General features: G+C 38.5%; 1 protein-coding gene across 2 annotated transcripts in view; it reads left to right on the forward strand.

The window, feature by feature from the left end:
- The window catches only part of DTNBP1 (dystrobrevin binding protein 1), a 131006-nt gene that overhangs the window by 71133 nt on the left and 42216 nt on the right, over positions 1-17657 (forward strand). For both annotated transcript variants that reach the window (XM_081294279.1, XM_081294280.1), the window contains exon 7: positions 6855-6877. In XM_081294279.1, coding sequence (XP_081150405.1) covers positions 6855-6877 — 23 coding nt within the window. The remainder of the gene's footprint in view (positions 1-6854; positions 6878-17657) is intronic.

Raw genomic sequence — 17657 nt, forward strand, 5'->3', positions numbered from 1 at the left:
AAGGAATACTACACTTGTAATTTGTCTTAGGTGGCCTCATGTCACTTTCTGCTAGCTGTTGTAATAAATAAAGGGAGTCTGCTTGAATGCTTCCTCAGTGGGTGAACAAAATAAGAGGTCATCCCTATAGAGCAGGAGAGGCACACTTTTAGGGGACTGAAGGGTGTCTGGTCTTGATGGAGCACTTGAGAGAACAAGAGGGGCATCAGTGAACTCGTGTGGCATGACGGTCCACATATACTGTTTGTTATGCCAGTGACAGCAAGCTGGGCCAGCTGGAGTGCTAAAGAAGGCTACACAGAGGTCTACCACTGTAAACTTTTCAGAATCTAGGGGAACCTGCGCCCAAAGAGTATCAGGGTTTGGAGACACTGGAAATGGGAAATGACTGTCCTCTTAATGGCTCTGAGATCCTGAACAGATCACTATCCCCATCTACACAGGTAAAGCAGGGGTGTCACAAGAGCTAGCTGGTATGCGGAATAATTAATCTCTGAGTAAGTAAGTCTTCTGTTATTGGCACAAAACCCTTATATGGCCTCAGGCTTTAATGGGCACTCAGGTAATTTGGAAAGTCTTAGTGAGGTCTGTTTGAATTTTAGTGAGCTCTGCACTTGTTCTTGCTCCAGTATCAGTACTGGATGTGGCCTATGAACCTTTAGGCACTTCGGTTACATCAGGAGCATTTTGTAGACCATCCTCCTCCTCTGTGTTCAAAACAAAACGGAAAATACATAGATCTGGCTCAGAGGGGTCAGGAAATTCCAGAGTCAAATCTCCATTAGCATTGGACTTTTTACCTTAGGTATAATAAAGTCCCTGTCCCATAAGTTGACCCAGGTTGTATCACACAGCAAATAGAAATGTTTTTTTCAGGGGGGAAAAAGGCATGAGTCACATGTACAGGTTAAACTTCTGTTTTAGGATTCAAATGCTAGAGAGGTTCCTGATGTTGGCCCAGAGATCATTCTAGGTTGCTGGTTACCATGGAGCTGCTGCGATTGCAGGCCTTTAATTTGGAAGCCTTTTGTTTCTTATCTAGTTTTTGAAGGTCCCTGGAAATGTTCTGCTGTGATTACTAGTTCAGCCAGTCCTGCAGCTTCCCATCTTTTGTCTTTTTATGACTCTGTTGGCCTGGGTAATGTCATCAGTTTGGTAGAAGCCAGAGTGCCTTAATAAAAGGGCTTCCCAGTGAAATTTAAAACCAGTGAGACTCATCTTTCTTTTTCCTGCAGGTCTAGAACTGTTCAGTGTTAATGGGAAACACTTCAGGAATGGCTTTTCAAAAGGTCCTTTGTGCCCTGCGGTGGCATATTAGCTTTGATCCCAACCACTCAGGAGACTGAGGCAGGAGGATCTCAAGGTTGAGGCCAGCCTGGGCAATTCAGTAAGACCCTGTCTCAAAAATAAAAAGGGCTGTGGTGTAGCTCAGTGGTAGAGCGTCCCTGAGTTCAATGTCCAGTAGCTGGGGAAAAGGGAAGGAATCCTTTCTTCCAACAGTCCTGGAGCCTTGGGATCTAGGTGTAGATCTTAGGTGAACAGTCATGTTCATATGGAATGTTCCACATAAAGACCATTATAATTCTAAACTAACTCTTTAGTCAGATTTTGCGATTTGTGTCAATATTTACAGTTTCCAGGGCCATAATTCTCATACCTGAAAAGAGCAGGTGAACTAGAAGTAGGAGATAAGATTCTGGGACATTGAGGATTCCATTTTTACATATATCTTGGGTCTTCCATAGCTGAGATAAAAGTCTAAGAGGGAAACCTCACAGGGCTGGGTCATGTGATGCTTCCCCAGTGTCATGTGATGCTTTCCCAGTGTCCTGTGCTGCACAGACTTGCTTCAGTGTGACCGTGACCTTACTCAGCCAGCCCATGCAGTGACCAGCCCGTGCTCTCATGGGAGGCTTATTTTTTGGTGGTGACCACTCTCATAGCTTCTAAGTCCCTGACCTATGCCTGTCAGTCAAGCAGTGTTTCTGTTGCTGAGATCCCTTGTCCCACTTGGCCAATGATTTCTCTTACCTCAGAGCAAAGAGGAGGAGAAACCAAGAGGAGAAAACCTTAAATCCCAGCGAATTCCAAAGGCCTGAATTTACATCCTCTGCAGCAATAACCAGTTATTGTGTCTGCTGTCCAGTTACCTTTAGAACTACAGCTCCAGTCACTGGCTTCTTAGCCACCACAAACCCAGAATTTCAGGGGCCCTCTCACAGCACAAACCTTTGGTGCCCCCAAATTCAGAGAGGAAAAGAGAGCAGAGTTTCAGACCTGGAAGGAACTTTCAACATCTAGGTAAAAAAGACAGAGGACCCCGAGAGGATGTCAGTGGCACCTTCCCTGTGCTTCTCGAGGGGTCTCAGGGTCACAGAAATCTCCTTCAGGTCCTTTCATATGGATACCAGAACTGTCAAAAGACAAAGTGGCCACATTTAGTTGTAGATCTAATTGACATTCACTCATCAGGATTGAATTGGGGCAGCTCCCTTCTACAGAACAGAATGAGAGTTCCTACTGGGCAGTAGCAGAAGAGTAAAAAAGCTGATTGGTTAATATATCAGTTCATTTTCTATTAATATAACAAAATACCGGAGAGGGTAATTTATAAAGAAGTTTATGTAGTTCACAATTCTGGAGGTGAGAAGTCTTCAGCTGCTTGGCTGCATCTGATCCCTGAAGGTGTCTTGCTGCTCCGTGTATGGGAGAAAAGTGTGTGTGCAAGGAAATGTGTGCTAAGAGAAGACGGGAACAGCCTTGTTTCATACAGTGTCCCCTTGTAGTCACTCATCTGGTTCTGTGGGAACTTACTCCTACAAGGTGGCATTAATCTAATCATGAGAGCTTCATCCATAGGACCCCAAACACCTCCCACCAGCCCTACTTCCCAGCAGTGCTGCATTGAGGAATAAAGCTCAACATGAGTTTTGGTGGGGAAAAACAATATTCAAACCACAGTAGTTAATATCAAGTTACTGTTTTTGTAAGGGTTACCGTAGATGGGGCTTCCTTATTATGTTATGGTTTGGATATGTGGTGTCCCCCAAAAGAGCATTTGTGAAACAATGCAAGAATGTTGAGAGATGAAATAATGAGAGCTATAAGCTGATTAGAGCTGTAACCGAATCAGTGGATTAATCCACTTGAATGAATGAACTGGGTGGTAACTTGGGCAGATAGGGTGTGGCTTGAGGAAGTAGGTCACTGGTCAGGTGCCTTTGGGGTTTATATTTTGCCCCTGGTGAGCAGAGTTGTTTCTCCTTCCTGGCTGTCATGAACAGAGCAGCTTTCCTCCACCATGCTCGTCTGCCATGGTGTTCTACCTTACCTCAGGTCCAAAGCTGACCAAGTCCGGGGACCATGAACTGAACTTCTGAAACCATGAACCAAAATAAACTTTCCTCCCCTAATTTGTTTTTATTTGGTATTTGGTCCCAGCAATAAAAAACTGAAATACTGACTGGTACCAAGCTTCCACCACACGAACCCTTGGGGGACACGCTTAAAATATATCCATCTATAGCAATGGAATTTCCTATTTCCAGGAAAAACTGGTCTGGTTTAGGAACTTTATTCGTAAAGCTTCTATTTAATTATGTAGCACGTAGCATGAGTAACTCCATTTTGGTTCCATCTGGTCTTTTGGGGCCTAGTGCAGGAGTTCAGACCAAAACAGTGCCCTTCCATAAGTTTTGTTTAACAAGAGTGGGGGAAAAGGAATCTGTAGGAGCAGAATCCTTGAGTAGGCTAAAGGGGATGGGTATCTATGCAGCATTGCTAGACTTAGGCTTCCAGCCTTCCAGGTGATTTCAGCAGATGTCGCAAACTGATGTGTGCACTCCCCTCTGAAATCTCTTCCTGGTGATCCAGACTAGAACCCTCACGTCCACCTCCTTCCTCTACTTACCTCTGTTTCATCCAGGGCCACGGCTCTTGTGTCTCCTCTGCAGTTCTCAAGCCCTCCCATTCTTTGCCATTGCTGCTTATGCTGCTCTTGTCAGGCATGAATCAGCTTTTCTGTAAATCCAGATAGTTTTCTGAGTGCTCCCTGCTTTTATTCTCTCCCTTGCCAGTACATCTATGCATCACAGCTAGAATGTTCTTGCTTTATAAAGCATGTCTTTGCCCATGTTATTCTACTAAAAATAAAACCAAATCTCATAGACTGGCAATGAGAACCTCCACCCTATTTTTTTTTTTTTTGTACTAGGGATTAAACCCAAGAGTACTTTACCACTGAGCTATATTCTCAGCCCTTTTTAAATTTATTTATTCATTTATTATTTTGGGTCAGGTGTCCCTAAGTTGCTTATGGCCTTGCTTAGTATCTGAAGTTGTCCTCGAACTTGGGGCCCACCCAAGCTCAGCTCCTGAGCCACTGGAATTACAGGTGTGCACATCACATCTGGCTAACCCTCTACCTTTTTATTGGAACTGTCTTTCCTTCATTCAGTCTGCTGATCTGAAGTTTCACTCAGACAAATCCTTGCTCAAATACTGCTACTATTCTGAAGCATTTCCTAAATGTAGCCTGCACCTTTTGGTGTCCCATGCCTTCAAATTCACTGCTGGCTGTGCCTTTCCCTCCCTTCCCTTATAGCTTCCATATTTCAAAGTGCTTGTTACTGCTAAAAAAAAAAAATGGTGGGGTGCAACAAAATGCCAACACTTTTAGTGCTGCTGCCTCCTTTTAATCGTTCATTTAAATTCTCATCATAGGGATTTTTGTTTATACCTGTTATCTGTACCACCATTATCTCAACCAGACATTTTTTTAAGGAATTGAGTACAGTAATGATTCACTCTCTCAAAGGAAGTTTCTTGGAGATTCCGCCACCAGTTGTGGTGTTGTGGGGCACAGTGCCATGCATAAAAGAGATCTGGGCCAGGCTTGGCTTCTTCCCATAGCAGCTTCCTGTTGACCAGAGGTGGCAGTAGCAGGTTGAGGGGAAGCAGGCTAGCTCCCCAGGAGAGGCAGTGCCTCTGTGGAGTAATTACTAATTCATGTGGTAGACTGGGTGTGTCCTTTTATGATTTTTGGTATTTGGGAGCGGGTGATAAGGAAAGACCAGTGTGTGTGAAATTACTATTCTGAGTTCTCCTTTTTTTAACTAGAAGTGCCTTTTTAGAAATTTTCCTTATAATCACATTCTAAAAGAAGCAAATCAGAAGATTGTAATCAAAGATTGTAAAGATTATAATCAAAGAAAAAAGAATTAGAACATTGAATTGCATGTTCTTTCACCTCCCACCACCCCTGTTATCAGTGGCCTTGAAGTTGCTTCTATGAAGGCATCTTCAGGATTCTCTTGTGATGCATTTTGGCCTTCATCCCATGACTTGAGGCTGTGTTAGGTATTAGGCACCTTTAACTTGTATCCAACTAAGCTTTTAAGAATGAAGTTGAGCCTGTCATGGTGGCACACACCTGAAATCCCAGATACTCAGGAGGCTGAGGCAGGAGGATGGCAAGTTGAAGTCCAGCCTGGGCAACTTAGCAAGACCCTGTCTCAAAGTAAATTTTTTAAAAAGGGCGGGGGATGCTGGGGATGTAGCTCAGGGGTAGAACAGGCTGGGTTCAGTGCCTGGTACTGAAAAACTAAAGGAGAAGGTGTGGGGGGAAGGAAGTTAAGAATAAAGTTAATCATTGGCTGAAGGGAAAAATGCTCAGTTTTTTGAAAAGATAGGAGTGAAAATTATATTCTGTGGCATAGTTTATGAATTCTGGTGATGAAGTATTTTACAAAGTGGGCATTTTTAGAAAAAGAAGAGTGGGGTGACCATCTGATTTAAGAACATTCACTTCAACTGTTGCAGGAACAGTGTCTGCCTGGCCTTTAGGTGGGCAGCTTGCCAGTCCTGCCTGACAGCTGTTACTTGTAGCAAACTCTTTGGAACATGAGGGGTATTGTAAACAAGATTGTTGAATTCTGATTTGAGAATTCAAAACATCTCTATATTTCTTGTAAAACTTAGAGTGCAAATAAATGATAAATGTCTTGTACTTTGGAATAACAAGTCTTTTAAAAAATATATTTTTTAGTTGCAGTTGTATACAATACCTTTATTTTATTTATTTGTATGTGGTGCTGAGGATCAGAAACCAGGTCCTTGAACATGCTAGGCAAATACTCTACCACTGAGCCACAACCCCAGCCCCAGAATAATAAGTCTTTACTACAGAAACTTACCTATATTAGTACTGGTACTGAGGGAAATACATAATTACAAAGTTATAAGGGAAAACCTGAAAACAACTTGCTTGTCACAGGATGTTTATTTTATGATCCATCATATATTTTCCTCTGCTCTGTATTTCCTCAGGAGATGTTATATTTCAGCATCCTTAATTGACATTGACAAAAACAAACCAAAAGATTCCCGGAGGTTTGGCCCTTTTGTGACAGGAAGAGCCATGGGCTTCAATCCTTTGATATGTGCTTCTCCTTTGCTATTGAAAAAGAGAATAAAGGATAATCTTAAATCAAAGACCTTAAAAGTATTTATAAGTGAAAGCAAAATTGTATTAAGTGCTTGTATAAATTGATTCTTGTATATGTAAGATGGTTCATAGCTGACATTACAATGTTCTTCATTCTTATAATATGTTTCAGTATTTTAACAGTGTGAATTTTGGTAGAATTTTTGAGCCATTAATAGGTAATAACAGAAATAACTGAAAATAGTTGCTTTAGGCCAATGGTATTGGTAATTTTAGTAAAGCACAATAGATTGTGAGCAATCCAGAACTGGGTATTTAAAGTACATAAATTTTTATTATACTGTTAAGAGAAATTTCCACTGGGAATACATCATTTTAAATTTGCGGTTTTTTTTTTTTTTTCCTACAGGAAGGAGCTTGAAACCTTCAAAGGTAATTTTGTGTATAATTCTTTGCTTTAAGAATAGTTGAGAATTAATTGATGTCAGATGTTCTCTCTTGATGATGATGAAAAGAACTCACTCCCTTTAAATCAGTTTTCATCAAAAAGAAGTTTGCTTAATCCTGTTTTCATAGGTTTTATTTAATCACAAGTGGTCTTGATAGTGAGAGTTTCTGCTGTGACTGTTATAAACAGTATTAGGAAGACATGTTGCCAGCTTTGAGGTTGTTGAGAATCATAGTTTCAGAAGATACTGGTTTCTGTTGTGCAAAATCTGGGTATTATGGAGAAGGGATAGTGATGAAGACCAGGATGTGTGCCCTGCAGTGGCCCCCCCAGTCGCTTAAAGAGACTTTCAGGGCTGGGTCCTGAAATGACACTATCTCATGACTTTGATGAGTCTCTTTGCTTCTCAGGCTCAGCTTCTCCGACTGTACAATTAGAAACTCCGATTCTGAGATTCAGAAAGCAGCCTAGCAGTACCTTCTGATTTTAAGGAGCTTTTGAAGGAAGGATGCTAGACAATAATTCTTGGTCATTTTGACCCTTACTGGTCATAGAGAAACCCTAATGAAGCACAAAAAACTACAAACTCTCCAGCAGCTCTGGGCCCTTCCAGTTTCTGTTTTTCAATTATTCATTATCAATTAAATAATAGAAATCACTGTTCTCAGAGATGTTCATTTCAGGAACATGGAAGACCTTGAATTACTTTTAAAATCACTTCAGATTGATTTCATGCTTATTATATTTCACATAAACTAGCATTGACCTTTAGATTTGCCAAATGATTAAAGATTTTCCAGCATATCATTTATAGTAGAATTATCAATGTCTCTAATCTGTTGAGATGTTTTAGAAAAATGGCTAAGCCCCAAGGTAAAAGGTATAAAGACTTATTCTATGATGGCTATTGTTGAACATACTTGTTTTGACCCACAAAACCACTGCAGCTGGAGTAAATGATTAAGCTTGTGGCCAATTTGTTGAAAGTAATATTAGACAATCATATGATAAAATGTATTATCATGGTTATCATGGTGCTTATTCAATTCATGAGCCACCACTCATGGACATTATTTTAAGATTTGAAATCCTCATAAATTTCTTTTTCCTCTTTTTCTTTTGGTTGACTAGCATCTTCTTACATAATGTTAAGGGATAGAAAAAATCAAGTTAATATTAAAAGACAGGCAGGGACACACATTATGTAAAATGTCAGTTTTACTTGCATTTCAGAGCTGAATCATTCTTTTTTTAATATGAAGACACAAAAGAGACCAGCAGTTTACAAAAGGTTAGGTAGTATTGCATGTTACTTAATAGAATAATTCAATTTAGGCTGAAATATCTTGTTTATATGCACATCCCTAATTATGTACAACATTTAACAGTGCATCAGATCCACCCACACACTAATTTCAGCTCTCAAATTTGAGCAAACCCTAAATTAAGGATTACATCATATCTAGATTTTTACTTTTAATGTCATTAAAAAATCATTTGCTTTTTTGCTGTGCACAAATGGTTTGATATTCTCTTTTAACTACAGCTAGTACATGTGGTAACATGTGCCAAGTAAGAGCTGCACACTCCTAATCCCAGTTGCTTGGAGGCTGAGGCAGGAGGACCACTTGAACCCAGAAGTTCAAGACCAACCTTGGCAATGTGGCAAGACCCTGTCTAAAACAACAACAATAATAATTTCTTCTTGAGTGTTTTGCTAATATTTCAAAAGCATGAGTAAGCTAATATCGAGAAATTGTACTTCCAAAGTATTTGTAGAGGGAAAAAAAGGTTTAAAAATTCATTTAAACATATTATTATAATTTCTTATTTTTTGAATGTTGCCTTTGTTTTTCCTTCTTAAGTTTCAGGAAAACAACAGATGTTACTTCCTCCATTTGCTTTCTTTGACTTTTATTTAGAAGGCCTTTTCTAAGTTGGGAAACTTTTGGGGACCAAATCACAAAACTAAAAACCCTGAAAGTTAGTAATACAGATGAGTATTGTTCACCAACTTTTGGACCCACTTCTGTACTTCATTGTGGTGAATTGAGTATATTCGACCTTTCAGTTCTACTTAAGGCAGATCTTTACAGTATTATTAAAATCAGTTGTTTTGTACTGCTGGTAGTAGGAAAGTTTTCTCTGTTCCTCAAATATCACATTCCTTTGAACTGTTTAGTGACAATCACTTGAATATTAGACCATAGAAAAAGGAGAACAGGATCTTATTTTTCTTCTGCATTTTTTATTGGGACATTATAGTTGTACATAATGATGGGATTTATTGTTACATATTTGTACATGCCCACTCTATAACAATATAATTTGGTCAATATCACTTCCCAGCACTTCCCTCCCTACCACTCATTGATCCCTTTCCTCTCAACTGATCTCCCTTGGATTTTCATGAGATCCTGCCCCCACTTCTCTTTTTCCTAGGAGAGTAGAATCTTAAAAGTCCTAATTTTGTTTCCACTGGGGAAGGAATCCTATCATTGTAAGCATAAATGAAGAAGTTTTTCATAGCCCTAAAGACATTGGAAATTGGCCATGAGTAGACATATCTTTCATTCAGGGATTATTAATCATTTTCCCACTGCAATTTTTAAAATAGATTGTAATTTAATGTATAAACTTTAAAAATTTTCTTGACATTTTCAAAGTAGAAGTCTAGAAATATTAAGCCACTGGAAGGTGCAGAGGTAAGGAGATCTAGGACTGGGTATTATTCTTACTCTGTACATTTGCTCTTTTTGCCTTCACATAGATACCTTGCCAAATTAACTATCATTCTCCATTTTCTCTGTATGACATACCACCTGGGACCTGCAGTGGGCTGAGTGCTTGTGCCTGGCAGGCTACTGGCCTGTACTCCCGGATACTCATCTCTACTAATTCATTTGAATGCTAACCCAGTGTGAGTGGTGTTGGCTAACAGAGTTATTCATGTTAGTTGTTATTGTAATATGCAGTTTAATTGACTATTATATAAAACAATGAAACTTCAGTGCTATGAAGAGCTATAATAAAATGAAGTTGGCTGCTTTGGAAAACTTAATAGGTAAACAGTTCTTTAATTTAATTCATAGCCAAGAATTAGAAAATATTTGGGGGAAAACAATTTTAAAAATATCAAAAGACACTGCACACAGATTGTGTGATATATCCTAAATTTCTGCTCTGTTTTAACAAATACCAAAATTTTCATCCAAGTGGACGGCTTATGCAAGAATTTCCAATCTATAGACCTATGTGCAAAGAATTAGTGAATGAAACTAGGGTTATAATTTAAGTTAAAGTGTTTGTGTATGTTTTTAATGGATTCCAGTATTAGCTGGTTTTTGAAAAGTTAAATGGCCGGGCTGGGCTGTAGCTCAGTGGTCAAGCACTTGCCTCGCATGTGTGAAGTACTGGGTTTGATCCTCAGCACCACATAAAAATAAATAAAGATACTGTGTGTTCATCTACAACTAAATAAATATCTAAAAAATGTTAAATGGCCAAGAGGGACCAGTTGTATCACATAAGAAGAGTCATTGTGATCTGATACTCAGTGTAAAATTACCTGAACATGTCAGAAATGTGACTAACAGAGTGCACACATGAAAGAGTTAGGAGGTCACCATCACAGTGAACACGATCATAAGAGCATTGGGGAGAGGCAGCGAAGGCCAACCTATTACTATATAATCATGTGTAAGGTTTGGCTCTGGAAAACAAAACCTTTGGATAAATGGGGCCAGCAGGGTCTAAGAAATAGGACGAAGACCTAATGACAAAGAAACCCAGAGAAAAGAAAGTTTAAAAAAAGAGAAGTAGAAATCACTAATAGAAGTTTCTCAAAGAAATTGATCAGAATGGGGAGATCCCACTGTATTTGACAGTGAATAGGTAATTGGTGATGGGAAAGGGCTGTTTGTTAAGGGAGCATCCAGATTATATTGCTGAAGGGAAAATTAAGAGATAAAGAGGATGTGAACTAACTGTTCTTTGGTGAATGGAAAGAAATGAAAATGTAATCTGAGATAGGCCAGGCTCAAGGTCAAGGGAGAAGGTTAAATTGAAGATGTTAAAGGAATTGATCAAGATCTTAAAGAATAGGGGATAGGAAAGGTAGCAGAATACAACAATTACTATTAGTGCATTATGTAAAATTGTGGATGTGTAACTGACGTGATTCTGCAATCTGCATTTGGGGTAAAATTGGGAGTTCATAACCCACTTCAATCTAATGTATGAAATATAATATGTCAAGAGCTTTGTAATGTTGTGAACAACCAATAAAAAAAATGTAAAAAAAAAAAAAAAAGATCTTAAAGAAGATGGAAAGAAATGGTATCCAATTAAGTCATATGGAGAGGATCCAGAGATGTTTGTTTCCCTGAGAGAGGAAAAGCTAGTTGATAAAATAGGTAAAAGTTGACTTGCAGGACTGAAGTAAATTTGGAGAGAATCCATGTAAGGAAAGATAGTTTGAATTTTCAGGTCTAGGCTCAAAACTAGAAATAAAAAACAATATGCCTTAGTTAACATAGAGTTGGGAGATGAGAAGAGTATAAATGATGGCCCTCCAGGGCACAGTAGTCATGGATGCCAATAAGAGCATCATTGACATGATGGGCCATGAACAGAAGAGGCCCGACCAGACCACCAGAACACTTTCAATGTCAAGGTAGAAGAGGAATTTCAACAAGGAATTCCTGAACTTGTGGCCCAAGAAGGAATTTCAGTTTGAGGTCTTATAGTTGGAACAATTCCCAGTGATGATAATGGCTAAATTTGTGTAAATAGAAGTCATCCTGTTGAAGAGGTCATCCAGACCAGAGTTCTTCTATTAAGAGTCTCACTTGGGCTGGAATGTAGCTCAGTGGCAAAGCGTCTACCTTGCATTCTTAAAGTCCTGGGTTCGACCCCCAGTTCCAAAAAAGAACCCACCAAAAAAAAAAAGTCTCACTTGTTTGGATGATCATTTAATGCAGATTGTACATGTTACCAGTGTGGCAACCCTTATCAACATTACAAATCTAGTAGTTGGTGATAATAGATGGTAAACTTGGGTAGAGTTTATTGGGTCAGTTTAGGAGTTAGCTTAACATGAAAGGCAAAACTATTTGGCTGCCATTTGGTAATATTTAAGTGTCCTCAAGGAGCTAAATAATGTGGTATCTTATAGGATAGAAAAGCAAATATACAATTGATTATAATCTAGGGATAATAGAAATAAGCACATGAAGGTGGAAGTAATCAACTAGAGAGAAACAAGGCCACTTGATCTGAATGATGTGTACTCACAAGCTGCAAAGGATAATAAGGACATTCAAGAAAGAGGAAAGAGCAATTGCATAGATGCAGAGATGTTTCTTTTTATTTCAAGAATTCAAGTGAAAATTTAGTTTGCTGAAGGAACTACAAATAATTTTTCATGGCTGAAACATATGGTGTGTGGGGTGAAGTGGTGAGGGATGAAGTTGGACATGTAGGCAGAGGACAAATGATGCACAGCCTTTGGACCAGTGGTATCTATAGACAGGTGTGACCATGCAAAACAACAGAAGTAGGAAAGAAAACTAGAATCTAGGGGTATTGTGGCAATTTGGGGGGGTGGGAGTTATTTTTGTTTTTTGTGGTCCTGGGAATTGAACCCAGGGTCTCACACAAACTAGACAACTCTTCTACCACTGAGCTACATCCCCAGCTCTTTTTATTTTGACACAGGATCTCACTAAGTTGTTCAGGCTGGCCTCGAGCTTGAGTGTTCCTTGCTTCAACCTCCTGAGTTGCTAGAAGTAGTGATGAACCACCACCTCTGGTTCAACTAACCTCTTTTATTTTAGACCTGATTTTTCTTTAATTTATCTTCTATCTGATCCTAGAAAACTCACCCTATCTGCCAATCTGATATTGTTACCCTGAAACCCTTTGGGTTTTCCCACTTCTTGTTCACAGTTGTAACCATTACTAAGTTCCTTTGATCATGTACCCCAATGATGAGCAAATTTTTAACGTGTACCCCTAGATATGCATATTCACATAGCATATCTAGGGGTACATGTTAAAAATTCCTATATTAATTGATTACATAGATTGTGTATATTATTAATATTATACACAAAATTGACAAAGTATGATGTAAAAAAAAAAAACTCTCTTCTTCCTGGTTGCCACACCCTTCTCTCCACCACACTCTGCCATGATGTTCTGCCTCACCTCAAACAAGAGCAATGGAGCTAGCCAATCATGAAACCCATGATCCCTGCCCCATGTACACCTTGTCAAGTTGCCTGCCGGTTACCACTGGGGAGCCTTAGATAGGATCTCTTCTTCCTGATACTTGCCACGGACCTACCTCTCACTCTGAGGCTAAATACCCTTAACTGCCCATGCCCCACCTAACAGCAAGGGCTTTAGATCACCTTCCCCCTAATATTTCCTTCTCTCAGCCAGAAGCAGCCAGAATGAGTCAATGCCCAGTTACCCTAAAAAAAATTTAAGGACCCAAGTCCTTCAGGGGAGGAATGGTAGGTAGTTAGCCCTGGGCAGGTGGGGGTGGCGGGAAGGACAATGAAGGGTGGTAACTTACAGGGACATCATATGTACATCAAATAGAGTCCATAGATCACAGAACAGGACCCTTATCAAAAGAGACATCTAAAAAATGGGAACTCATATGCCCAAACTCTCCCAGTCACAGTTCATTATAACCTCTGAAAGGAACTATCCTTTCAAGATTGTCTCACATACCCCATGTGACCAGGTCCTCATGACCATCACAAAATATACTGAGAACCATACAAAGGGTAATTAAGGGAGTGGGGAGGTGGGAAACTAAGGCAAGACCCAAGGAACCCAAAACTCTTAAAACCCCGGACTCTGAAGAGCTACACTCGTTTCCTTGGTGTGGGTCCCTGCAGTGCTATACTGTACCTTATCCTCACTTTTCTAATAAACTCCTGGTTGTTGCTAAATTAATTAATTAATTAAATGTACAAAAGGTAAAAACCAGGGCTAGGACTGCAGGCTATTGGTACATTGCTTGCTTGGCATACACGAGGTTCTAGGTTGGACTCTACCACCATGCCCAGGGAAAACTAGAAAACAAACTAGGGAGAAGTTTATAATGGATACTCAGGGATGACTGAATTGGATCAAATATTATATAGTTGCACAAATGATGCTTTAAAAGCATTTTAAGTGATTAGGCATTTATTAATACTGAACATAAGATGCAATCTATTTAGTTAAAATTTCATAGTGTTTCCGGATCTCAGGATTTTGGCTTCCCAAGTAGAATATGATTCTGTGAAACATCAAAAGGAAATCCATAATAATTTCAAGTGAGTCTATACAGTATATATTATGTTCTATGCTTATGTTTTGATTTCTGTGCTATTCCAAAAAAAAAAAAAAAAAAGGAGAAGGATTACCTTTAAAACAAGAAAGAAATAGAGGTTCTAGCCAGACATGGTTGTGTATACCTGTTATCTCAGAAATCCCAGATGCTCAGAAACTGAGGCAGAAGCATCACTTAAACCTACCCATGACCATCCTGGGTGACAAGCAAGAACCAGTCTCATTCATAAATAAATAAGTAGATAGATAGGTAGATAAAGATTAGTTGAAAGCTATTTAAAAGATTTTAATGAAGGCCATGGTAGAATGGGAAGAAAGATGCCGATTTGGTAGATTGTTTCTTTTTATTGATGAACTAATATTTCATCAAATGACTATACCACATTTTGTTTATCCCTGCACCAGTTGATGGACATTTGGATTATTTCCAGGGTTAGGCTTTTGTGACTAATGCTGCTGTACATATTTCTGTGCAAGATTTGTGTAGATTTGTATTTTCATTTCTTCTGAGAGTATGGATGAGAATTTCTGGACTGTATGATTATTTAGCTTAAGAAATGGTGAAGCTCTTTTCCAGAGTGTACCATTTTGTATTCCCATCAGTGCACAATGTGTATGAGGGTTGTAGTTTCTTCTTAATCTTAACAGCTCTACTTATTGTCAGCCAATTATCCATTCTTAATTTTTGTGTTTGTGTGAGGTGAGACTCTAAGTTCATTTGTTTACATATTGACACACAGCTGTTTTAGAACCATTTTTTAAAAGATTAAAAAAAAGAGTCTCACTTGTTTGGATGATCATTTAATGCAGATTGTACATGTTTAGTAGACTACCTTTTGCCTCATTGAATTGTTTGGCACCTTTATAGAAAAACCAATGAACATAAATATAAGAGTTTGTTCTCCATTTTGCTCCTTACTGCCAATACCACACTACCTTCATTTCTGTAGCATTGTAATAAGTTTTGGAAATTAGGAAGTCAAAGTCCTCCAACTTGTTATTTTTCAAAACCATTTTGATTATTTTAGGTCCTTTGCATTTCCTTGTAAATTTGGGATCACATTGACAAGTTGTTTTAAATTAAAAAAAAAAATTAGGGCTAGGGATATAGCTCAGTTGGTAGAGTGCTTGCCTCACATGCACAGGGCCCTGGGTTCAACCCCCAGCCATAAATCATCATCATTATCATCATCATCATCATTATCTATTCTAATTAGTTGCACATGACAGTAGAATGCATTTTGACACATCATACATAAATGGAGTATAACTTCTCATTCTTCTGGTTGCATATGCTGAATGGAGGAATTTGTCGGAGGGGGTGGGATTAGAGTGCGGGGTGGGGTGCTCCAGTGTATTTTGTATGAAAAGGGAGAAGAGACTGTAGAGGGAGAGGTGAAAGATAAAGTGAGAGGTGCTGATTGATGGAGTTATGATTCAGAAGGAACCAGAGGGGGTGGGATTTATAGCATGTTATTTTTAAAATAAGAAAAGACTTGGTAAGTGTTTAACTATTGGAATTGTAATGATTGAAGATACTTATTAAAAATACATAGCTCATTCCAAGCCACTGGTTAGTGTTGCTGAATTTGAACCTTTAGGCCAAAGCTACACTAAATATGAGGTGGGGAAAACTTGGAGATGCTTTTGTATCATAAAATGAACCATATTCTTAATTTTTATGTTGTTACTTTCAGAGAGCAAGATTTCTTCTGTCTTGTGGTGGGTTACTAACACATCTTTGTGCCTAGATGACAGATTTGAGAGGATTTAGTGTATTCTCAGCATCCTCCCCCTGCAATTTTGAGCAGCATTTGGTATGGTCCTAGATCGGTGCATATATCTTTGTACACCAGAACCCATGAGAGCTTGCATTTTGCTTTTATAGAGACAGTAGATTCTGATGTATGTCTGCTTAAGCAATCAGCAAAAATCTACAATTTCTTTGGAAAAACCTGCTTCTGCTCCAGCCTCACTTCCTTTGTTCTACATCCCTGAAGATGCAGATGAGGGAAGCTGCCTGGTAACTGGAGGTTTCACCTGACCAGCATTGCTTCTGTTTACTTGCTCAGTTCTCACATCCATGTCATCTCCGGGACTCACCGAAAATAGTCAGAGGAATCCCTGTAGGTGGAACTTTATTTCATATTTTTCCTTAGCTGCTTTTCTTTAAAGGTGTTACCTCCATACTTGGGTACATTGCTGTAATTTGCATGGCATACAGATGATATATTATTAAAAAGAAGAAATTAAATTTCAACCTGATTTGAACGTAAAAGAAGTATATTTTAATGAGAAAATCATTAGTTTCTATATATTACTAGTAAGTAATAGTTACTGAATTAATATCTCAAACAAGTAAAAAAATGTTGCATGGAATTTGGAACTTTTGCATTTATAACATGTATCTTCTCATCCATCAGGTGAAATTAACCAAACAAGCATTTTTAATGAAGCAGCATTATATTAAAAGTTAAATATAAAATGCCAGGAAAATAATGCACAGCTATTAGAATAATGAGTCCATTTCTTCTGGTGCAGCTCCATAAAACTAATTCAGCATCCCCTGCTGCTGGTATGTTAATTTTCCAAGAAGTTAATATAGTTAAATATGTGAGCTATATCCAGTGACAGAAAAGTTAACCTTCATTCCATGCTACACTGTGGGTCCATCTAAAATGGCTGATTATCAAAGTGGGTTTTTAAAATGTCATAATGCTTCATATGGGTTAAAAAGTATACATTTTTTCATAATTTTAAAAAACCTAAGTGTATTCTTTATCACCTCTAGTCAGAGGACATGGTTTTAATGATATATGTATTTGGCATTTTAATATTTACATATGCAAGGATATTAAAGTTAAGGAATTTGCTGTAATTATACTTTAAACAATAATTATAAATTTTTGTTGTTGTTGAGCAATATATTATTCTATCCATTGAGTAACTGAGGAAGAATTTCTAATAGCTACTACTTATTAGAAATATTAGAAATAATAGTTCTTAGGCCATTAAGGGGGCATATGTTATGACCTATTGTATGTACTTTACCCTGACAGGTAGAAGCCTGCTTGTTGTTAAGTGGAGAAAATGAAAGAAGTGCATGTTGTTACTAAGTTTTTAGTCCATCATGGTTACTCTGTTTTTGAGATTACAAATTAGGACAGGGTACATCAAAGTCGAAGATAGATTTAAGAGACTTTAAGTTTCTTCTTTTTTTTTTTCCCCCCTCTATCATGTCCATTCTTTGTATAGCCTTAGATCTTCAAGCTATTTAAGCCTAGATTCTTTTTTTTTTTTTTTTTTTTTTTTTTTGGTGTTAAGAATCAAACCCAGGGTCTCCCACATGCAAGGCATGTGCTCCACCACTGGCCTCCATCCCAGCTCTGTGCTTAAGACATGTTAACTGGA

Source organism: Spermophilus citellus (genome assembly GCF_964194105.1).
Source record: "Spermophilus citellus genome assembly, chromosome: 5".
Classification (NCBI taxonomy): domain Eukaryota; kingdom Metazoa; phylum Chordata; class Mammalia; order Rodentia; family Sciuridae; genus Spermophilus; species Spermophilus citellus.